We start from the raw sequence: 24,003 nt of genomic DNA, 5'->3' as shown, positions 1-24,003 counted from the left end.
TGTGTCAATTTTGCCTTCCCTCTTTCTCAGCTGTTTGGAGGCAGGCTAGGCGTACCTTTATCACACATCTTTTCTATTTTTAATGTAACATATGCCATTTTATTTAGGCAGATCTTATTTCATACATTCTCCCTGTTTTCCCGAGATTGGGCACCAAGCCCTGTACAAGATGAGCTTTGATATATACGCTGATTTGATATAAACCAAGATTCCTTCATTTTAGTTAGGGCAGGGGTCAGCAACCTTTAACACCCAAAGAGCCACTTGGACCCAGTTTCCACGCAAAAGAAAACACTGGGAGCCGCAAATACTTTTTGAAATCTAAAATGAAGATAACACTGTATATATTGTGTTTTTTACCTTTATGCTTGGTTTGAACAACTAAAGTAAGTAAGTAAAGTTTATTTATCAAGGGCTTTTCACAGACAGGCAGTCACAAAGCACTGTACACAAATATTAAAATAAACAATACAATCAATAGACATTATACACAATTTAAAAGATCAAATGTAAATAATGTAAAGAATATAAAATAGGTAGATCAACAAAAGGCTTGTTTGAACAGAAAAGTTTTTAACTGCTTTTTAAAAGAATCCACAGAGCAACTAAGGTGTGTTGCTTATGAAATCCATGAAGTGCTACAGAGAAAATTACATTTTATTTATGTAATTAACACATTTTGAACTCTTAAAGAAATATAACAAAAGGAAAGACACCCAGCTGAACTAAAATGATCCATGTAGCAAACAAAAACTGTTGTGAGCCGCCACCCTTTGGGCTTTTGGAGCCTTGACCTGACTTTTAAAAAATAATTTGAAAAAAAGCACTATGCTGCTAAAAAAATATATATATATATATATATATTTGCAAAATTCTCCCTAAATATGTATTTTACCTGGTTAATGTGTGTTGCGGGGCGTGGTCTGCAGCGCCGCTGCAGGGGAGGCGAACGCACCTGAGCAGCACCCACAATCACGCCTTGCCGCCTTAACGTCTGTGCTCTCTCTGCTGTTGTGTTGTCGGGCTGTGAGCTGAAAAGTTACAGCCGGCTGTATGCGTACAACAACCGTGTGTGAAAAGCGATCGATAAAGAGATGCTGAAAAGCATGTTCATGCAAACATCTTCGGGTCTGCCGTGATATCTTTATAATGGGACTTCTGCTCCTGAACCTCTGCGCACAGCGTCTGCAAATTGAGGCTGTACGAAGTCACTTTCATCTTCACGCAGGACTGTAAGCTGTCATCTGTGAGTCGTGAGCCCCGGTGTTTGTTTTTAACATAGTTCACGGTGGAGAACAGCTGCTGACATAATATGGATCCGAAGATCCATAATTGGCCTACCTGGGGTCGAAAGTCTCGATAAATGCACGACGTTTCGGCGGGTATACCGGCTTTCGCGAGTGTGACGCTTATTTTGAGCGATGAAAAAAAAAAAAGATATAATTTTATTTATATATTTTAAAATCACAATAATCTTCCAATTTAGAACTACAAGTTAAAAAAAGAACTAAACACAAATAAAATACACTTCAGCTAAATACTTCTAATTTCATTTCCCAAACCACCCGGAGGTGCAAAATAAAGACTAAAGAGCCGCATGCAGCTCCGGAACCGCGGGTTACCGACCCCTGAGTTAGGGGGTTAGGGTTAAATTAGACTTGCTGAACACAATAATAGCTCATTTTGTAAATTACATTTAAAAAGGGATTAATCAGAAGGGTGCCAATGAGCCAAAGAGATACTGCCTTCCCAACGTAGTCCCTAACTCAGCTGGAGGCTTCACAACAGGAATTCACTAACCAATAGGTAATGTGGCAGTGGCTGCATTCATCCTTTATATACAGCCTATGGAAAAATCACATATTAAATTGCTAGAAAGACATATTGATTAAAACGTCATCACAGGAAGAGTCATTCCTTTGCAGAACAATTTAAGTGTGACACTGCGAGTGGACCACAGAAATACCCTTTTGCTCATAAAACTTCCTAATGTATTCAGCAATGGCGCGCTCATGATTAAGCTCTTTCCTGAACAACATAATATAACATTTCGGGGCCAAATGACAACCAAGGATGCTGAAGCAGGAAGTGAGGATGGCTGCACTTTGTACTGCTGGTTGGTATTTCCCTGTCAAGGTCAAATAAATGGGGAGGAAGATGATCCAGATGACTACAAACAGCAGCATACTGATGGTGATCAAAGAAGCATTTTTGTACAAATCTGGCAGCTGTCTACCTTTGAATGCAAACAGGAAACAAATAAGGCCCAAGAAAGTGTTGTAGACTAACATGGCTATAAAGTATGTATGGGGCTCAATCTTACAGTTGTATAGGATAGTGTAATCTAAAGATTTATTGTCAGGATGTGGTGGTTCTTTGGTCAGCCATGAGACAGATAGGCCCAACTGAATCCCAGAGATGATGGTCACCACCACCAATGGCTTATTCAGCTTCTTTATCCAAGACTCTGCCTTAAGGTCAAACTTGAAGCCCAAGAAGATCTGAAGCAAGTTTGCCAGAATGCAAGAGATGCAGAGAGTAAAGGCTATGCCGAAGAGAGGAACACCTACACAGTGAATCTTCTCAGTAGGCTTGCCTATGAAGGTGAATGTAAGACAGAAGCCAGCCAGCAATGCAAAAAGCTCCAGAAAACACAAATAACCTCCAACTGCTTTCACAATGGGAGTTTTAAGATATACTGCAAACAGAACAGCAAACACAATGGTAGCAATGATCCCAACAACTGCAAGGGAGCTGAGAATGATTGAGAAGGGATCTTCCCAATCGAGATAGTCATCACTTTTTTTCAAACATGTATTCTCTTCAGGATGAGAATATGCCCCATCTTCACAATGCTTGCATGTTGAATCTGCAGAAGGAAACAAAAACACAAGTAGCACAAGTAAAGAAGACAATATTTTCCTATCCTATAATCATTTGGAAAGAAAAAGAAGCTGCAATCATAAATTAATATTAAACAGGCAAGTATAATGAATGCATAATGCACTTTGCACATTTAGGAAGACAAGATAGGCAATAAAATTACATCTGGACTCAGGACTCGAAATGCAGGAATTGCAACACGGGAATGAACTCAAAAGGACAGTTTATTGTAGACGCAGGAAAATGTTACAACTAATGATGAACTAAACTAGACTGGGAAAATATAATCTAACGTTCCACAGAGTGGCACACAAAGGATCACATAGCACGAGGAACGACGCAACACGGAACAGAGGGGGACTCTGACATAAATACACAGAGGGTAATGAGGGAAGGGAAGCACACAAGGAACACAGCTGAGGACAATTACACTTGACAGGAATGGGAGGACACGAAACTGAAAACGCTGACACCAAGACATGGACCTTAAACGTAACACAGGAAGTACAGAGAGAGAGAGAGAGAGAGAGAGAGATAGAGAGAGAGAGAGAGAGAGAGAGAGAGAATGAAGAAATATACGAAGGGAAGACGAAAACACAGAACACAAGGGGTGGGAGCAAAGCACAATAACGCACATCATGATATAGACAGTCACACAGAGGGAGACACAGAAGGCAACGACACAGGGGGAACAAACAGACAGAGAAGACTTAAACACAGAAGACTAAAGTAATCGTTACATTCACCAAATGCTGGAGGGCACAGAGAAACAAGAGGGGATCAAAACCCAGGAAGCATAAAATAAATCACAAATGAACCAGACATAACACAAAAATCACAAAGAACTGAAAACACTAGGTCAGGAGACCCAGGACCCTGAGTGTGACTCCAAATCCAGACCTCCATGGGTTGCTACATTTGATTTCTATTGATAATTTTTGTGTGATTTTGTTGTAAGCACATTCAACTATGTAAAGAACAAAGTTTTTGAATATTTCATTCATTCAGATCTGCGTTACCTTTGTTTTTTTGAGCAGTGTAATTTAGATTTGGAATAAAAGACTTACGATTTCCATCAGAAATCTCTCCACTTGCACACGGAGCACAAACTCCGCAACACTTTCCTTTTAATGTAAATCCTTGTCCTGCTTCACATTTTTTTGAGCAATTGTAAACAGAGACCTGCAAAAGGAACAGTAGCATGAGTACATGATTCATAAACCTTAATGGGACATAAATGAATGTTAAAAACTCATCTCACCATGTCATTTATGAGGTGTCTGAAAAGGTCTGTTGGGACTGTAATTTTTCCATCTGGACTGTATTCTCCAATAGTTTGTATTATCATACTCTTGTTGCAATCAGACCTGTTCCAGTATACAATATCATATCCCAAACTGGGATCTCCATCACTATCGAAGTATATTTGTGTGTTGTTCTCAGTAAAGTTTACTTTCTGGATTTCCGATAGAAGCTGTGAAAAAACCAAAACATCATAAAGGAAGAAAGACATTTTTATGAAATAAAATCATCACAAACTGCAATATATTTGAAATTTTAATGTTTAACCTTTTCTAAGAAAAACTTACATATCTACCAATAAACAAGACAAATGTCGATAGTTTAGCAGTGGGTGCTGTGGAATGTGTAACATCTCTGCCCAGAAAAAGGGCAACATTGTGTAAAAGAAAATTGGAAAATTTGCAAATCATTTAAAATTTAAGAAGTTAATATTAATCATTGTTGTTGTTGTTGTTTTTAAATTGTTAGCTGTTTGGAGGTTATTGAAATGGTTTGTTTGGACTTTCAGCTGAGATTTTGACATTTTTGTAGGGACCACACATGTCTATATTTAAGTAACAGAATAATAATGAATAATAATGATAATGAAGTTGTCTTGCAGGCCGGATATAATTGTATCTGGCTCGGTGTATGTTTGACACCCCTGGTTTAAATGATTGAACATTTGGACTGCAGGCAAGACAGCTTAGGGTGTTTTTAGTAAAGTGCCATGCTGCTGAAATATGTGCAGTTTCGCTGAAAGAGGAAGTGAAAATGAAAACGTCCAAGGTTTGGAGGCCTATCTCCCCCCACCACCACTTCCCCTGCTGGTAGCGGACTCCCTCATACATCGGTGCGTTGGTGGTTCTTTGTGTCCCGGGATGGGCGTCCAGGTACACGCCGGCTCACTCCTTGGTGGCCGCTTATCGGGGCCTGGAGCCTGGGGCTCGCTCGGGCCACTTCGGAGGTGGGGTGCCCCCGGCCTCTCGGCCTGGGGCTCGGTCACTCAGGCACAGCTGGCTGCCGACCGAGCTCACGGGCACGTCACTGCAACCCGCGGTTGCTGAGTGAGCCCTCATCTGGGACTCTCCTCAGCTCTTTCTGGGACAGTGGCGCGGCTGCCCCTCTGTTGGTCTTCCTTGGTCTCTTGTGTTCTGGGGGCCTCTGGATGTCTGGAGTTTTGATCTCCTCCATACCTGCTTCATGCCCTGGGGGACGGGGCCATGGCCCCCCCACACCCTCTAGCAGATCATTACATGAAGGAACCTTTTAAATACAAGCGCATCCATGGTCACAGGTGTACACACGGGTGCTCACACACACAAACTACACCCTTTTTGGCTCCTACCTCAAAGCACACTGTGTTCTGTTGATCTATGTGCTGCACAATAATGTTTAATATTTAGTATTTACTGTCATATTCCCATATATCATTGTGATGTTGTTTATTCTATTACTCTTGTTTTCTTCTGCTTGTTTTCTTTTTTCTTTCTCAACAGGTGATCCAGGTGATCGATATATGTAATTTTTTTTCGCTGCTTATTCTGTTGGTTTTTGTTTTTTGCCCTCTATCCCCGTCCCTCTTCTCGGCTGTTTTTCTTTCCCCCAGTCAAGTCTGTCCCGTATTCAGCAAGTGAAAATAAAATAAACAATAAAAGGTGAATCAAATGGACCATTACGGCAAGGCTGGGATGGTCAATTTTGTAAAGTAAATCCGTTGGGCATCTTTCTTTGCCTTTAGACAATAATTCTGATGGCAAAAGAGCCAAACGGGACAGGCAAAAGAAAAAAAAGAAAAAAAAAGAAAAGAAAAAGTATGTTGTTTGTACCATTCAGCATAAATGATTTCCTGGCAATATTATGGTTGATTTTTCTCCAAGAATATCAATTTCTGGTTAAGTTTCATGTTTTAAAGACAGACAAAATTTCACAAACTTCTTATGTAACTGAAAATATTTGTTAAAGACAAATAATTAATAATTGGCAAGCTATCTTTATTGTACCTCTAAGGCTGTGAAACTGGAGCTTCGTTCACACAGATGGTCGTTACACTTCAGCAAGCGTCTGAGCCCTTCAGCAATGACTCGAACTGCTATATAGATACCATAAGATTCATCCTGGTCGATGTAAGAAGCCAGATATTGGTTTCTTTCTTCTTCAGACTTATTTAAAGAAAGTAGATGCTGCGTCTGGTAATCTCTAAGAATTGTGTTATTAGTTCCATTAAACATCGACATTACATGGTCTTTAAAGCCAGGCACCTCTTTCTGCTTATATATGAACCCAAAAACTTCTCCTGCCAGTTTGATGTCTGACATTGCAGAGATCTTTGAAGAGCTGGACCATGCATCACTTGCAATCCACGTTCTGTTGACTCTGTGTTCAATAGCTGCTTCCAGGATGATTTCTGCATTAGTGTCCTTTGTGAAGATGATGATGGCCTCAGCAGAAGAGTTTTGAATTTTTTTCAGTAGTTCATTCAGCTCAGTTTGGTCCATGCTATTATTGTTTGTCGTAAAATCAGCGGACAAGATGTGAACAAATTCAATGCAGATGCTCTTTTTGTTGAAGTTGTCTTGAAGGCTATCACTGCCATATTTCCCATACTCATCATCACTTCCCACAATAATCACTGTTTTCCAATGGAATATCTTCACCAGCTCAACAATACCTCTTGTCTGATATTTGTCACTAGGCACGGTTCGCAGAAAAGTGGGAAACTTGAACTTGCTGCTCAGCAGCTCACTTGTGGATGCATAACTAATCTGTTAAACAGACATAGAGCATATATGAAAACAGTTCATTAAAGATTTTTCAACACATAAGCATGGAAATCTAAAGACAGATTATGTATTTGCTGATATTATTGATTTTCATCAAATTTAGATTCTTATATTTCTAACTGAGCTTTGTAGGACAGAAAAAGAGAAAACAAACCTGGGCAACTGAAGACAGAGCAACAAGTCGTGCAACAGCTATTGATACTTCTGAGTACCTTTCCCCGATCACCACCTTGGTTTTGGTTTCAAGTAACTTGAACTGAGCATCTGCTGGCACTAAACAGCTTTCTGGGTCTGACTGATTCTTCAGCAGCTGGAGAGTTGCTCTCAAGGCGAGGCCGACATCTCCACAAGTGTCATAGATGTCGTATCCTATCGTGATGTTAGGTAGGTTGATTTTGTTGATGGCGTATATCATCACTTGACTGTGCAGGAATGTGTTTAAACCATAGCTGCAAGATTGACAGAAGACAGATTAAATTCACAAATCATCTATTTGACACTAATGAGCTGATGAACTCAGCCTGTACTTACTCACTACAGGAGAGAGGTGCAGAAGTGTTAGTCCTATTAGTTTTTAAATGAATGGGGAAAAGTCCACCAATGATGATATTCCCAGGAGAGTATGCACGGAGAAAACTATTCTGTCCCAAAGAGGAGTGAAACACACTCATGACAAATAACCACATTAAAAACATCATGGATACGCACAGGTAGAACATTTACACGTGTCTATCTTCTCTTTTCAGTATGACCAGGTTCCTGTACAGCAGCTATATAAAAAACTTCTACTCGTTTATCATTTGCATCATCAGATTGTTTTTGTAACGCAATCCAAATGAGTTCCTCTTTAATCTTCCAAACACGAAAAGACCAAGATGATTTGAATTTGTCACAGACAATGATGTCTAGGTTTTAGTTTCAACATGTTCAAATAAATTAAAAACATTTTTTCCAAGTTTTTCTAAATGATAATACATAACATATTCAAACAGGAGTAGAAATAGGCATAAATACGGTAGCCCTGAGAGGCCAAACGGACTGCAACTTCAGAAAACACTTGCAAAAAAAAAAAAAAAACCCGCTGCAAAAAGAAAAATGCTGCAAAAAGAAAAATACCTGCAAAAAGAAAAACACTTGCAAAGAAAAAAAAACACCTGCAAAAAGAAAAACGCTGCTCTTGCTCTTGACGAAGGCGGTCGCACTTTTCTCCTCTCCTCCTCTCCCTTAGCTTCCCTGCTTAGCCTCTTATGTCCTTTTCTAGTCTCGTGTTTTTTGTCTTATTTTTCCCTGGAACATTCTCTCACAGTCTGTTCTCTAAAACCTAAAAGAGGAATTATGGATTGGATCAACTGGTCTTTGGGCTTGGGTGAGCCTGAGTGCTGAAGATATCTACCTATTTGGAACCATGGTAACAGGGTTCTGACAGATCGGAGCTGGCTTGGCCCTGACTTATCGAAGAATTAAGAAAGCGAAACCGGCTGTTCAAACCCCCACAAGGCTGCCTGCTGGGATTGGAACGATGGGAGAGGCGTGAGTTTCTCAAAATGGGCTCATTGAGTGCAGCACGGATAAGATCTTGGAGAGGCTACAGCTGCTGTGAATACTCAGAATAAGATCTCTGACTGCAGGCTGGATACATCTCGAAGGGCTAGCTCGGAATAACATCTCTCGGCGCAAATTGGATGACATCTCGGGGAGGCACACTGCCGTTCTCAGAATTGGCTCCTTGAGCACAAGAAATGACAACATCACAGAACGCAAGTATGGCTCTCCACGGCTCTCCAACGGGAGATTGAGAGACCAGTGTTGGACTCTAGAACTGCTTTGAAATTCATATGAGCTGTTCGCACTAAAGTAAAAAGCACCATCACTTCATGCGGATACCCCTTTGGCGCCAGCTGCGGTCTCAAGGCTGGAGCTGAACAACAACACCCTGATAACGACTGTGTTTAGTCTGTTCCTTCCCATTCCATGCAAGGCCACCTGGGTTGGCTGGAAGACTGTTTACTTAGCCTAGCAGGGCGAAGGACACTGTCTCAGCTGAACTCTGGACACGCACACACATACATATACACTGATATGCACACACTCATCCCCCCTCCCTTTCCAAACGCCTTCGACGCTTATTCCCTTCCGATGCTGACGGTGGATCAAGGAGGCCAGCGCACGCAGGCCCGGATGTACTGTCTAATTTGGCGGTCTCTCACCCTTTACCTACCCCTGTTGCTTGTCATGTGTTTCTTTGGTGTATTAAGAGTTTTTTTCATGTGCTATGTGCAGAGGTGTTTTTTTTCTGTTCTCAAACTGATCTCCCTGTTGGAGCTCAGTCTGGGGGGAGTTATTTTTTTTCTCCTTATCTTTCCTCATGTGGTGCATTTTCCATTGTTATACCTCTCTGACCTGTCTTCCCCATGTGATGTTTTGTGTAACGTATGTATGGTCGGAGGGTAAGATGGTGCCGCCATTGCGTGCAATAGGTCGGCAGCCTTATGAAATTTCCCCTTGTGGGACTAATAAAGATATATCAATTCAATTCAATTCTTACAGAAAACCAGTTTTGCAATGAAAGCACCAGTTAGAATAAGGAGGTTAAATTTAAAAGTTGTTCTGAAAAGCTAACATTAGTAAGTACTTTATTCATGGACCACCTCACCCACCCACTAACCCATACAGAATCCTCAAACTGTTTCACTGAGGTAAGTGACAAACTGTTCTCCATAAACAATAACTGCACTTCATTTAAACTCTCAACGATGAAATAACTATCGCCACCAGGGACAATACTTATAAAAAAAAACCAACCATACTCAGTCAAAAATCACACTCAGTGAGAGATAATCTAGCCTTTTCTTATATCCCTTAATTCTTAATAAATTTAAAAAAAAAAAAAACATTAAATGACTTTCTGAAGAAAAAATTAAGATCTCATCAGACACCGTCACTACCTGTAATAGTGTCTGGGACAAAAAAAATGTTAAAGGCAATGTCTAATACCCAGTACAAGAAGCCCAATAAACAAGGATTGTTTTCAGTTGACAACATTGTTATACCTTTCTGACCTGTCTTCCCCATGTGATGTTTTTGTGTAATGTATGTATGGTCGGAGGGTAAGATGGCGCTGCCATTGCGTGCAATAGGTCGGCAGCCTTAACATGAAATTTCCCCTTATGGGACTAATAAAGGTATATCAAATCAAATCAAATCAAATAATCATTCAATAATAATCATTACTCAGTCAAATATTATGAACGCAAAGAACTGGTTTCAAAAACTAAAGGAAGAAACAGCAATTAGTTCTGATCTAATCTGCTCAACAAATCCAGAAACGATGGGGAAAAAGAGAAGAAATACTCCACAATAAACTTAGTTTTAAATGGTTGCTGTTAGCATTTGCACGCATTTAATAAAATAAATCATGTGAATTTAAATTAATGGTATATTTATGGTTTTGGAAAGTAAACTTGAACATGACAAGAACCGCAACAAATATTTCCTTGGTGAATTTGTGCAATTAAGTATTGAGGCAGTAAGGGAGGATTCAGGCTCACCTGGTCCAGCCCTAACTATATGCTTTAAGAAATAACCATGTTCATCTCTCCAGTGGTGACATAGAGGCCAAGTGTCAGAGATCACCTGCCTGATTCAGTTCCCTTTTTATAAAGGGATATTTTTATCAACTGTATTTGAATAATATGCAAAATGCATTTTATTTGCATTGTAAATATTTTTGCTGTATTGAGGCAGTTCTGAAAGAGGTCCAACCAGTATTAGCAAGCTGTACTCAGAGAGCATATTGTACATTTATTTTATAACATTTATAATGTGCTTAAATGGTTGTAAATGAGAACACTTGGTTTTAGTTGTTTTTTCCGATTTTAAAAAAAGCATCTATCTATGTCATTAAGCTGATAAAAGAAAAAAAATGGTATTTTGTCCGAGGCCTTTTTCTTCTTTAGCATTTTGTCCCTTACAGAAAGAGTTCATGCAAAACATTGAAAAGTACTTCTGGGTATTTGTTCCACTTTAATCATGCATTTCCATCCAGGAATTAATTTCCATCTAGGGAGTGGTCCAGGGTGACAATGTCTCGATTCACAGGGCACGGTGTTTACAATGTCCACGAATGGTTCATTCACTGAGTTCGGGGACTAGTGCCAAGTTAAGTAACAAGGACACCTGCTATATCTTCTCCCTTTCATGCAAGCTCAGCATGCTGTGACTGAATGACACACGCACATTGCCTTTTTTTATTTTACAGATTGCACATCCTTGATTCCTCTTTTTGACCCCTCTCCTTGCATTTCAGAGCCTCCTGCAGAGATGGAAGCAGAGGAGGTGAGGAAGATATCCTACAAGAGGACTTGAGGAAACAGGCATTTAACAAAATGAGGCATCTTTGCTTTGTAGCTTCATTTCTAAGTGTTGTCAGTTCAATATGACGTTTGGCACAGCTGTACCATAAACTGTGTTCTTATAACCCAACAACACCTATAGTTGGCATTTGCTGTTAAAGAAGTAACAGTTCTCCAAACTTAAAGTCACAATGTATGTATAAACATACGGAAAGTGACCACAATTAGAATCATAATCAAAACACCAAATTATTGAATATATTTAATTCAATTCAATTCAATTTATATAGCACCAAATCAGAACAACAGTCATCTCAAAGTGCTTTATATTGTAAGGTAGGCCCTACAATAATACATACAGAGAAAAACCCAACAATCAAATGACCCCCTACGAGCGAGCACTTTGTTTTTGTTTTGTTTTTGTGTTGGTTTTGTTTGTTTGTTTTTTTTTGCCTGTCCCGTTTGGCTCTTTTGCCATCAGAATTATTGTCTAAAGGCGAAGAAAGATGCCCAACGGATTTACTTTACCAAATGGACCCTCCCAGCCGTGCTGTAATGGTCTATTTGATTCATCTTTTATTGTTTATTTTATTTTTTATTTTCACTTGCTAGATACGGGACAGACTTGAATGATGAAAAGAGAGGGGAGAAAGAAAGAGGGAAAGAAAAACAGCGGAGAAGAGGGACGGGGATAAAGGGCAAAAAACAAAAACCAACAAAATAAGCAGACAAAAAATACATATATCAATCATCTGGATCACCTGTTGAGAATGAAAAAAGAAAACATGAGCAGAAGAAAATGAGAGCAATAGAATAAACAACATCACGATGATGTATGTGAATACAACAGTAAATACTAAATATTGAATATTATTGTGCAGCACGTAAGATCGACAGCGCACTGTGTGCTTTGAGGTAGGAGCCAAAAAGGGTGTAGTTTGTGTGTGTGAGCACCCGTGTGTACACCTGTGAGCATGGACGCGCTTGTATTTAAAAGGTTCCTTCATGTAATGATCTGCTAGAGGGTGTGGGGGAGCCACAGCCCCGTCCTCCAGGGCATGAAGCAGGTATAGAGGAGATCAAGACTCCAGACATCCAGAGGCCCCCAGAACACAAGAGACCAAGGAAGACCAACAGAGGGGCAGCCGTGTCACTGTCCCAGAAAGAGCTGAGGAGAGTCCCAGATGAGGGGTCACTCAGCAACCGCGGAGCAGGAGCCAGGGGGGGTTGCAGTGACGTGCCCGTGAGCTCCGCCGGCAGCCAGCTGTGCCTGAGTGACCGAGCACCAGGCCGGGGGCACTCCACCCCCGAAGTGGCCCGAGCGAGCCCCAGGCTCCAGGCCCCGATAAGCAGCCACCAAGGAGTGAGCCGGTGTGTACCTGGACGCCCATCCCCAGACACAAAGAACCACCAACGCACCGATGTCTGAGGGAGTCCGCCACTGGCAGGGGAAGTGGTGGTGGGTGGAGATAGGCCTCCATACCTTGGAGGGCCTGAGATGTCCCCAGAGAGGTGGCGTCTGACACCCAACCTGACATATAGACACAGACATACAGGCACACACAGACACAAACATCCATTCCCACCCTCATGCTCTCATATGCACTTACTCAACACTCACCCCACGTGGAGACAGACATAAAGAGACACTTTACACACAATCACACTCCCCAAGTGTACTCTAAGCCTCGGGTCTAGGTACCCTTGTCCCTGGAGGGGGAAACTGCACCCAGACCCAGGTGGTGTTACCCTTTTCCCTGGGGTGGGGAGAAGCAGACCACCCGGACTCCGCAGCAGGGAGGCCCCACACTCCAGACCCCAGTCGGACGGCCAACTTCTCCTCCTAGCCCCCCCGCTCCAGCAGGCCGCAGAGAACGGGGGGGTGTGAAGACTCCAAACTTCCCTCCACCCGCTCATATGTAGTGTTGATGCATGTGTGTTCTAAGGTGCATTTAAAACCCAGGAGGGCATGGAGCTACCTGCCAGAGAGCAGCAGGTAAGCGCATAGCCCCTCCCGATAGCCCTCAATATCTACGTGATGGGGAGGGAAGGAAGGGAGGGGCAAGTGACCCCTCCCTTGGACCAGCTCCCTCGCTGATCCCAGTAGGCACCCCCATACTCTGCAACCCGCCAGGGAAAGGGGGCCCAGGCCCATCCGGACCGGGGCCCAGTACAGCAGCGCCACCCGGCTCCACAGAGCCCGGGACAGCCCACCCGACCCCACCTCAGAGAAAACTGCACCCACCCCGTCTTCCACTCATCTTCCAGACTACACAAGACAATAGACACCCAGGCTGAGATCTTCCTCCACCTCTCCTGTATCTCCCCCTCCTGCAGAGTGAGTTCCTGAAGAGAGGAGAGCTCCTGCAAGATGTAACAACCTCCCCCACCAGTTGAAGTGCCCCCCAGGTGGCTCGATGCACCGGCGGAACCCTGCGCCAGGACTGGGCCCCCATACACCCACCCGCCCACAACCCCGGCAACACACCAACCAGGACCCAAGCCCCGAGCAAGCACTTTGGCAACAGTGGGAAGGAAAAACTCCCTTTTAACAGGAAGAAACCTCCGGCAGAACCAGGCCCAGGGAGGGGCGGCCATCTGCTGCGACCGGTTGAGGTGAGAGAAGGAAGACGGGATAAAAGACATGCTGTGGAAGAGAGACAGAGATTTATAACAAATATGATTCAGTGCAGAGAGGTCTATTAACACATAGTGAGTGAAAAAGGTGACTGAAAAGGAAAAACCCAATGCATCATGGGAGTCCCCCAGGAGCCTATGCCTATTGCAGCATAACTAAGGGAGGATTCAGGCTCACCTGGTCCAGCCCTAACTATATGCTTTAAGAAATAACCATGTTCATCTCTCCAGTGGTGACATAGATAGAGGCAAAGTGTCAGAGATCACCTGCCTGATTCAGTTCCCTTTTTATAAAGGGATATTTTTATCAACTGTATTTGAATAATATGCAACATGCATTTTATTTGCATTGTAAATATTTGAGGAAAAAATATATTAATTGGATCAGAATATTTAAATAAATAAATAAATAATCCAGAAATAGATGTGACCGTCCCCTCTTTCACCAGTCTCTGCTCTCCTAAATACAAGCCAATGTTGTGTGTCACTTTTTTTTTAGCTCCTTTTCTCATTACTTTATATGTTATATATATTTCAATGTCATTCTGCTTCTTTTTCATCTTTCCAGGCAGAGCTAAAAAAAACTAAAAATCAATTTTCATGTGGTAAAGAAAATCTGATCCTAGTTTCTGAGACAATGGAATTTTTCGCAGTCCTTCACATCCGGCAGCATCAGATTGTTGCTTAATCCTCGCAGTACTCACACGTCAGAGTGCACATGATTGTATTTGTGGACCCTTCAAATATCAATAGCTGAAATCCAAGCACGGGCACTTTTGTTGAAATCAAACACCGAGTTTGGGCTGAGTCAGGGAGTTGGCAGAGACACTGTGTAATTTAATCATTGCAAATTAATTTGCTTTGTCTGCAAAGAAAGCTACAACTTAATTTGTGACAGACTCAATTGTGCAAGTCAGATGTGTCTGAAAAAGACTTGTCGTTCTGATGCATATTTTTTGAACATATGGCAGCCCATTTTATCTGGTTTCTGTCTTTCCTGCTGCTATTATATGTATTTGGATTAAATCAAGTTCCACGCCAAGATTGGATTACAGCTCACAGCGAATTCAAAACAGTATCTTCAGTCAGAGAGAGTGTGTCCTTTTATCCTCTGCTCTTCCATTTCAAGAGCACAGCACATCCTTCTTTGGCGTGAATGTGCTGAGTTAGCAGTGATTAAGAGGGAGATTAAATGGGATGGATTTAAATCTTGTGAAGGTAAATTAGAAAGTAGCAAAGATCTAAAAACCTAACAACAGAGATAATAAACATAGATATGGAGATACTGAAATGTTGTGACTCCCTACTTTTAGACATCTAAACACTGTCAGTTCAGAAATTTATAGACAGAAATGTTTTCATGCTTTTTAGATTTCTGTGGAAAGGCAATCTATTTTAAGGGAACTTTGGAGTCACCTTTCCCCTTTAATTTTTAAATAAAACATGCCTATATGACTGCCTCTTTTCACCTCTAAAATATTTTCAAACTAGAAATAATCTGTTTAAGTGATGCTGAAAAAAGAAATTAAGACCTTTAGTACTTTGTTTGTTCCTCTATCTACAGGAATTATATTTTGCCAGAGTAGTGAAAAGCCTTCATCTTCTTTTGGAAGTAGTCAAATACTGTCTTCTTAAGCTCATTAGAACCATTTAAACTCTGTTTTTTGCCTTATAAGCTGTATTTCCATATATGTTTGTACATTTTCCAACAGATCACTGCACCCATTTTCAATTTTTCCAGCAAAGTTTTAACAAAATGAGGGGTGACTCAAGATTTTTGCACAGCACTACAGAATAGGTAGAAGAAGGCATAAAGCTTTCCTATTAATAAAGCTTATAGTTATTGGTGCTCCAGGCTCGGGCTGCATGCCATAAACTTTGTCTTCTCTTGCTTGCAGCTTTGTCCTTTCTCTGCACCTTTCTGCAGCTATTTCAAAGCTGTGCTTACTGAACACTTTGTGTAAATTCACTGTAATTACCCGATACGCATGAATACAAATACAGTTTGTATTTGTTTAACTGTTTTAACTGTTGGCTTTGTCTGTCTTTGCATCTTTGCATCATTGTGTTATCAGTCTCCCAGCATGTATTGACTTTCAGAGTTTGAATACCATGACAGGACAAAAAGCACCCCTCTGTTCCTGTTCCCAGCTGACCTTTATTACTGAGGTAACCACAGATATTGCTGACGGTGGTTTCCAGTTAGAACAACCTACGCAGTGAAGTGAATTAGATTGCAATACTGCGTGACTTTTAGCGGAAAGGAAAGGCGCAGGAGAAAGAAATCAAGCAGAAAAGGTGACCGTGCTCCTGAGTGCTGATGCAAACATTTATTTAAGTGCTGAAGTCACAGGCTGCTGAGCAATTCTCTGACAGCTGACGGCTGCAGTATGACTGTTTTCAGCAGTCTGTGAGACTAATCTGACTACAGAGCACCACTTCACCACAGGCACTCAGTGATTTGTATTTAAATCAGTCATCTGTATAGTATTGGCAGCATTTGGAGGGCAGCTAGGACGTTTGGCCTGTTTTCATTGATCTTATCTGTGGAAGATTAGGACACACATACATACTGATGATGAAGGTGACTGCGGCGAGAGGAGGATTCAATGTTTGCTCTCACACACAGTCAACTTTGAGCTGTGTGGACGTAATATAAATCCTGCTAATGATAATAAACCTCGACACAGTCATTATACTGTCTCCATTTACAGGCTATCAATACTCATCATAGCATGTACTGTTAATTCAGCACCCTCCAAGTTCTTTTTATTGACTCTTAGCCCAGGGACATTGATTAAGAGCTCATTACACTGATAACCCAGCAAACAACAAGAGGCATCTCACTGGATTAAGCAATTAACTGCATTTGAAAGGAAGATACAAGCAAGAGAAGGGGAAATGAGGCACAGATCAATAGCAGGTCTGCGGCAGCATGATAGCAATAGGTAAAGACAAAGGACATTACTAGAATTCTGTGCTATATTTCACACTTGTTGGTAAAAATCACAGATTGGGTCTGAACAATGAACACAGCCTCTGAAATGTCATTCACTTGTTTGTAGACTCTATTTTGAAGCCTCAACTTTGGCTTGGTGGCCGTCGCCATCTTGTTGTTGTTGTTTTTTTGTTTTGTTTTTTTAGAGACAGTAGTGATGATAACAAGTAAGTTTGAACGATAAAAGCAAGAGAGAAAAGATGGGTATACAAGGTTGTAGAGAGACCTGTTGTAATGTATGCTTTGGAGACAGTTGAACTGACAAAAAGATGGGAGGCTGAGCTGGAGGTTGCAGAGCGAAAGATGTTAAGTTTAGACGCAAAGTTAGAGAGGCAAGGCTAAAATGGTTTGGACATGTTCTGAGGAGGGATAGGGCTGATAATCTGCTGTAGTGACCCCTTAAAAAATGAAGAAGAAGAGGCACGGACCATATTTGGTCAAAAGAGAAGTGTACTAAACTAGATTTGGTTTCCAAGTTGCATCTGTAGACTGTAGTAGTTCATTGCCCACACTGAGATATTTGCTACTAAATGCTAAGTAACAGACTAAATAAATACTACAGCTGCATTCATCAAAGCTAGAACATAGACCTTTTGGACAATCAACTGCTCAGCGGGTCATGTTATTATTCCAATAGCACAAACACAGTCAAGAGTTCCAGTCTATAGATTAAAAAAAGCTGAGATCACTGCTAGCAGCTACAGCTAACCCTGCAAACTTTAAACCTTAATGCAATTTAAAAGGATGAGATTTACTCAACATTACTCAATATTTGCATTAACTCAGTTTTTTTGTTTTTGTTTTGATGGCTTTGTTTCCGTCTCCATGTTTGTTCCCACTTATGCAGACATTAACCCATTTCCTGTTTTAATTAATTTCTAATAGGACACTACATTAATTTTTCCAATACAGTCTCAAAACAATTGGCGAGGATCTGATGACAATCTACATTTATTTCAGCTTTTCATTCATACACTACTGGCACATGGAACTGGAAACCTTGAAGCTGGTATTTGTTATCTTCTATCTGGCTAATTGCTGGTAATCCTGAAGCTGTGACAAAGTGGCAGCTGTGTTCAAAGACTGGGGTTGGTAATTTTAGTATGCAACACTGTGTGAGTTCTCTGTAAAAAGCCCACTAACTGCCATTTGTAAAAACTACAGTGTCTTCTTTGTCCTCAGTAATGCTAAACTGCATATCTTTGAAATTTACACTAACGTCCTCCTGTGTTTTGTGTTTAATATTTAGCTATCCCGTGACCTTTTACAAAGCACAGAAACACTTAAATAATTCAAAACTACAAAAAACAAGACCATGACTCAGAACTTTCATGCAGTCTATTTATTTAACCCTTCTATCTTGCTCATGGAAGACGATGAAGAAATCTTAAACCTGCCGATGTAATCTCTTGTAAAGTTAAATCATGAATGAGACTGTAGGGGTAGGACTTCTTTAGATGCTGTTCTTTAGTTGTGCATGCTGGTGCAGTTATTGCTTGGCTTGAGCTCTAAGTGTCTTTGCTTCTGATAGAACTTGGAGAACTTGTTAAAGATGTTAGTAATGGGCAGAGCCACGATCAGCAGCCCGCAGATGATGCACAGAGTTCCTATGAGCTTCCCAGCCAAAGTAACAGGTAAAGTGTCTCCATAGCCGACTGTCGTCATGCTAATGGTGGCCCACCACCAGCCAATAGGGATAGTCTGCAACTCAGACTCTTGAGAGTCTTTCTCCACACAGTAAATGAGGGAGGAAAACACGGAAATGCCCACAGACAGGAAAAGCACCAGCAGCCCCACTTCACGGGAGCTGTGCCGTAAGGTGGCACCAAGAGAGCGAAGGCCAGCTGAGTGACGAGCCAGTTTTAAAACACGAAACACTCGCATCAGCCTCAAGATCTGCACAACTTTGCCAACGTTCTCCAGGTCTGTGCTCTCACCCTCGTTCATTAGGTCACACAGGATAGTGACATAGAAGGGCATGACTGACAATAGATCGATAATGTTGAGAGGGCTGCACATGAACTTCCTGGCTGATGGTGAAACAACCAAGCGAAGAATAAACTCTGCAGAGAAAAACACGACGCACAGGCTCTCAAAAAACGTCAGCACTGGATTTTCTATTTTTTTTTCAGCAGGATCCACCTGATGGAAGTCTGGCATGCTGTGAACACACATGGCCACGATGGAGGTGATGACTACAGCGAGGGATGCTACAGCCATAACTTTGGCTGATGTGGAGAAACCTGGATTCTCAAGTCGAATCCAAACACTCCGGCGGACATTTGCACACCAGGAGCCTTCAAACATTTGTTCGTCATCCTCCAAAACAGACAGATCAGTAATAGAAGAACCAGAGCTATTGAGCTGCATCTCGTCGCTCCTCTGATCCCAGATTCCATCCTCAGCAAGATCCATCAGGTCGTGGAACTTGGTGCTGCAGCAGAAGTCCAGGTGACGCTCCTTGATTCCCCAATATTCAATTTCTTGGAAGAATGAGACCACACATAGCCCGTCGACCAGGTGGATTTTCCCTGTAAGATAAAAGTTGAGAACGTAACAGAAAAAACTTGGGTTGCGGTCAAAGTAGTATTCCATTTCAGAGGGACTGAAATCATCACAGAGCTCCAGGATAGCTTCTTTGGATCTGCAGCACAGAAGACGAGCCAGTCGTGTCTGCGGGAATCGTTTCAGGACGGTGAGGTCCATTCGCTGCTTGAAACCTCCAACGTTGACATTAATGAAGCAACCCTCAGGCTGGTGAAGAATCTTGCCATATGTCATGATGAAGCTCCTCCAGTCCCTGGAGTCAGTGCCTGCAAAGGAGTCAGTGCCTGCAAACAAACACAGAAATGAGGACACCTCGTACTAACGCTTGCTTTAGTCTTTTTTAGTTCTTTTTATCTTTATTGAATTACAGTGTCCGGCTCTTTATGAACGCCCTGACTGCCATTGTACTTTATATTTCATTACTGGCTTTTAAATCAATTTTAAATCCATCCATCGATCCCAGGATCTCAATGCCAAAAGCACCCCCTTCACAGTTGTGCAGGTGTCATAGGTGCCCAGGAAGCATCCTGTTCACACGGTCGAACCACGTCAACTGTACACATATATGTGTGAAACTCTTAATCAATATCAATAATTTTAAAATTTTTCTAATGTTAGCTTTCATAGTCAGGATAGAGTTAGATTTAAAAAGTTAAAATTCACTTACTTTTTATGCAATAATGTGCAGAAGGACCTGAAATCATCAGAGCTGCCTGCTGCGGAGGAGTTTAATTAAATTTTAAGCCTTAAGTAACTAATTCCCCTGCAATGTTTTGAGAATAAGTCAGTGTCATATGTGAGAACATTATTCCAAATAAAACTCCAACAGAACCAAAGTTATTTTGACTGGATTCCAGAAGAATGCACAAGAAGTTAAAATGAACAGAGAATAAGAAAAAGAAATATATTAAAGAGCAAACGAGGGAGTTTTAAAAAGGGTTGAGGACCTTTTAAAAAAGTTTTATGGAGACACTGATTGGTGTAATCGGTGGAAACTAGGTCTAAGTATCCCCCCTTGTAGGCAGGGTTGGCTTGTTTCCCTGTGGGTGATGTTTACAACGACAGATTGGGTTTTGTAGCCCCCTGCTAAAGAGGTAGGTCATAGGAAAATAATGCTTTGATTGAGTCCATGGAGCGCTTTGTGTTAAAGATTGTGTTTAACCGTTAGGAAAAGGCTCTATGTTTTAATTCCGGTCAGAAGCCCTTAAATGACCCAGTCACGTCTTCCTGTGATACCTGTGAGAGTGGAAACCTAATGTTAAAACACATCATCTAAAATTGAGTTTGATAAAGAAGGTGGGGTCCCCTGTCCCCTCCGAGGTGTTATGTTTGCTCGTCGTGCTTTTTTTCTTTCTGCAATCTAAAGATTTTCAGGCCAGTGTGGATACCACGCTGCAAGACCTAGGTTATTACACACCTGCTGTGGCTTTAACCCACTTCAAATGGGTTTTATTAATCTGTCAACCCAGATATGAAGACTTTAGTAGTGATATAGAAGCATCGAAGATTGAGACCATAGAGATCAACTAGATGTTTTTTTCTTCTTGTTAAAGGTGGTGTAAACTTGTTTCCTTTTGGTTCCAGACAGTGAAAATGCTGCGTTTGGATATAATATGGTGGACCTAACAATGGTGGACTTTGGAGAATTTTCACTACAACACTGCAGGACTTTTAAAAATTTTGAAAGTCCTGCAGTGTTGTAGTGAAATTAGCATGTGCACACATGATATATTATTTTTTTGTTTTTAATCTATTCTAAACACGAAGTCATCTGTTTAAATCATTATGTCACTCACAGTTTTTACCACTTATCCAGATATTTAAATTATTTAATAAAGAACTTCTTTTTGTATTTGTGGGTTTTTTAGTAGCCACAACTGAGGAGTAAATCTGAGAAAGTGAGAGATATGGCATGTTCATTATCTATTGACATGTGAGTGATTAACCAATGAGGATACAGTGGTTTATTCTCCTGCCTGATTTAAACAATGACCTTAATGTACATAATGAACTTCATGTGTGATTTAGTATTATCTGAAACGGGAAGTAAGGTAATCTAGAAAATGTTGGAATGAGGGAACTCAGGTTCTCATTGACTTCTTTACAGCCACAAGTATTTGATTGTTTCCCCCTGCTGGCCAGTATGTGGCGTATCGTCACGAAACGTTCTTGTTTAATATCTAGATTAAGAACATTTCTTTAGAATTGTGAGTTTTCAGAAACCTTATGTTTTACTGTAGTTGATGTATAATTTTAATTCCATATGTAATAACTGCCCAACAGGAAAAGTGTAGGCTAGTAAAATAAATGTGTTCACTCTGCTCTAAAAGAGATGTGTTGTGAAAGGAAAACAGCACATAAATTAAAACATTTTTTATCAGCATATGAAAAAATAAATAAACGGCAAGAACTTGAGCTGATTGTGACTATCATTTGTCAGAATTATACATTTACGCATATTCATGATTATTCAGTTTTTTTGTTTTCATTTTCAGAACTTCACTCGAGAAATTGTCACGTCACATACTACTCTTTCAAAGTGCACATCCTTTTAAATTTATTATAATTACACGAAAAAAGGAATTTAATTTTAATGATGAATTTTTAATTCAAAAATTTAAAAACAAATCACCCAAACCCATCCTTATGCAAATACATCCTCCTCCTTATTTTTGTGTGACCTTTTGGTGTAATTTCCGTCGGTATGATACGCCAGAAGTGAGAACGGGCTGGTACTTCCATAGCATTTATAAGTTTATACATTAGACATTTATACGTTTCGTGTAAAGACCATACGCGCGCACTGTACGCATGTATAGGATACGCTGCATAAAATAATGAAATGTAACACTTTTTCTCAAATTGTAGTACTTGTGTTTTTCCAACCACTTATGTACTTTTACACACCCATGTCACTGGGCAGCGTTTTTCATCCAAGCGGTAATCAATACCGGCTTTCATGGAGCAGTGCAGCTCTTGTGCGTAACACAAGTCCGTGTGTGCGGACTTGTGTTACGCACGCGGTGAATCAAACTATTTTAGACTCTGAAAAGATGCAGCGAAACAACAAAGTACTATTTTTATAAGTAAATATTCTGCACTAACACCGCTTGAACTCAACTCCAAAACCCTAAAAAATTTAATTAAACACCCAGTAAGATCATATTTCCTGTTCAGACATCTCGTTGACCCCCAAATCTGCGAGAAATAAGCCCAGCAGCTTACCTGCTCATGTGCCGATGTGTCCTGCGGATCTTCTGACTTTGTTCAGAGGGGAGTGTGCCGTTCAAGGCGCTCTGCGGTGAGAGAGGTGGAGACGCAACTTCACACAGGATGGCTGGCACGGCACGTCTGCCCCGCTAACAGGCTCTGAGTGGGTATTTAAACTTTGATGTGTAAACTGCGTCCAGGTCGCACCAGGTCCTTTAAGGTGTGTTAAATCGATCCGCGTAAATATTTTATCACTCTGTAATCAGTCTTCGCCGTGCTGTGTACAATTTTCTGCGATTACATTAGTGCTGAAAACGATGATGGGATACTGAACAGAAAATAAATGTAGCAAATGTCGTGAAATAAAAATAAAAGTGGATAAAACTAACACACTAACAGTAAGAAGAGAGGTGGAATAGACACCCCTGTTTTTACACAAATTGGTCCAGGTATGGAAAAATAAAGGAACATTTTTGTATATACTGTATATGCAATATGTGTATCTTTTAAGCTTTATAGGCTGTAATGTGAGTATAATTTTATGCAATCTCCAGTTTTGCAGTAAATCATGGCCAGAACACTCAAAGTGCTTTGAGTGGTCATGTAAAGTAGGAAAGCAAACCAGTCCATATAACATTTACTATCAAGAGCAAAATCTCGAGATATCCTGAAGGGCATATAGTGTTATAACTGAGCAAGCAGGGCAGACAGTGGACAAAACTTGTTCTCCCTGGTCTATTTGGAAACCCAAATACTCCATTGAACTGATCTCTGTTTGGATGGACAGTTGGTACATTTCAGAAGTGGGTGCGGTTTCAGATAAGACATCACTACTAAAACAAAAGCCAAGAAACAATCTGTTGGAATGCCTGAAAACTATAATTATATTAAATTTTAGAATATTGGTCACAAAGTTATCAGTATAGGTAAGATACAAACACAAATGCAGTCATTAAAGAATGATTCCTGCATAAAATATTAATTCAAAGTTTGTAGCATCTAATGATAGGGCAGCTTGAAAATGAGTAAATAGTGAACAGAAGCCTTGATGACATGTGGAAAATGAACAAGGATATCTTTAATGATCCTTTGAGGGAAACGCCTTCTCAGCATTTAACCCAGCGTATAAATCAGAAGCAGTGGCCAGCTCCCTGTGCTTTGACCCAAGTGCACCACGAGAACCCCAACAATTAGATAATCCGCTGTGAGTAGCAATTGGTGATGCTGAGGAGGAAAAGCTCCTTTTTAATGAGAAATGACTTGACACCTGGTGATCAGCATCATCTGATCCAGCAGTAACCAAAAAGGAAAG

General features: G+C 40.9%; 2 protein-coding genes across 2 annotated transcripts; both read right to left on the bottom strand.

The window, feature by feature from the left end:
- Positions 1-418: 418 nt before the first annotated feature.
- On the bottom strand, positions 419-7,972 carry LOC143413903 (G-protein coupled receptor family C group 6 member A-like). Its single transcript, XM_076877275.1, has 6 exons — positions 7,479-7,972; positions 7,102-7,396; positions 6,168-6,929; positions 4,145-4,357; positions 3,951-4,065; positions 419-2,869 (listed from the first exon to the last, which is right to left on the bottom strand). Exons 1-6 carry the CDS (start codon positions 7,664-7,666, stop codon positions 1,932-1,934), a joined length of 2,511 nt encoding a protein of 836 aa, XP_076733390.1. The 5' UTR covers positions 7,667-7,972; the 3' UTR covers positions 419-1,931.
- Positions 7,973-17,553: 9,581 nt separating this feature from the next.
- kcns3a (potassium voltage-gated channel, delayed-rectifier, subfamily S, member 3a) lies at positions 17,554-22,766 on the bottom strand. Its single transcript, XM_004559245.3, has 2 exons — positions 22,707-22,766; positions 17,554-19,765 (listed from the first exon to the last, which is right to left on the bottom strand). Exon 2 carries the CDS (start codon positions 19,713-19,715, stop codon positions 18,402-18,404), a length of 1,314 nt encoding a protein of 437 aa, XP_004559302.1. The 5' UTR covers positions 19,716-19,765; positions 22,707-22,766; the 3' UTR covers positions 17,554-18,401.
- Positions 22,767-24,003: the final 1,237 nt, after the last annotated feature.

This window comes from Maylandia zebra, linkage group LG19 (assembly GCF_041146795.1).
Source record: "Maylandia zebra isolate NMK-2024a linkage group LG19, Mzebra_GT3a, whole genome shotgun sequence".
In the NCBI taxonomy this organism is placed as follows: Eukaryota; Metazoa; Chordata; class Actinopteri; order Cichliformes; family Cichlidae; genus Maylandia; species Maylandia zebra.
Note: the sequence above shows the minus strand (reverse complement) of the source record. Positions and strands in the feature narration are given on the sequence as shown.

What these genes read in the sequence shown, in the direction of transcription:
- kcns3a (XM_004559245.3), bottom strand. Translation starts at nt 19,715, where the DNA reads ATGACATATGGCAAGATTCTTCACCAGCCTGAGGGTTGCTTCATTAAT.
- LOC143413903 (XM_076877275.1), bottom strand. Translation starts at nt 7,666, where the DNA reads ATGTTCTACCTGTGCGTATCCATGATGTTTTTAATGTGGTTATTTGTC. An exon ending in GCACCTCTCTCCTGTAGTGA is followed by an intron (nt 7,397 to 7,478) that starts GTAAGTACAGGC and finishes TCAATCTTGCAG; the next exon opens with CTATGGTTTAAACACATTCC. An exon ending in CTCTGTCTTCAGTTGCCCAG is followed by an intron (nt 6,930 to 7,101) that starts GTTTGTTTTCTC and finishes TCTGTTTAACAG; the next exon opens with ATTAGTTATGCATCCACAAG.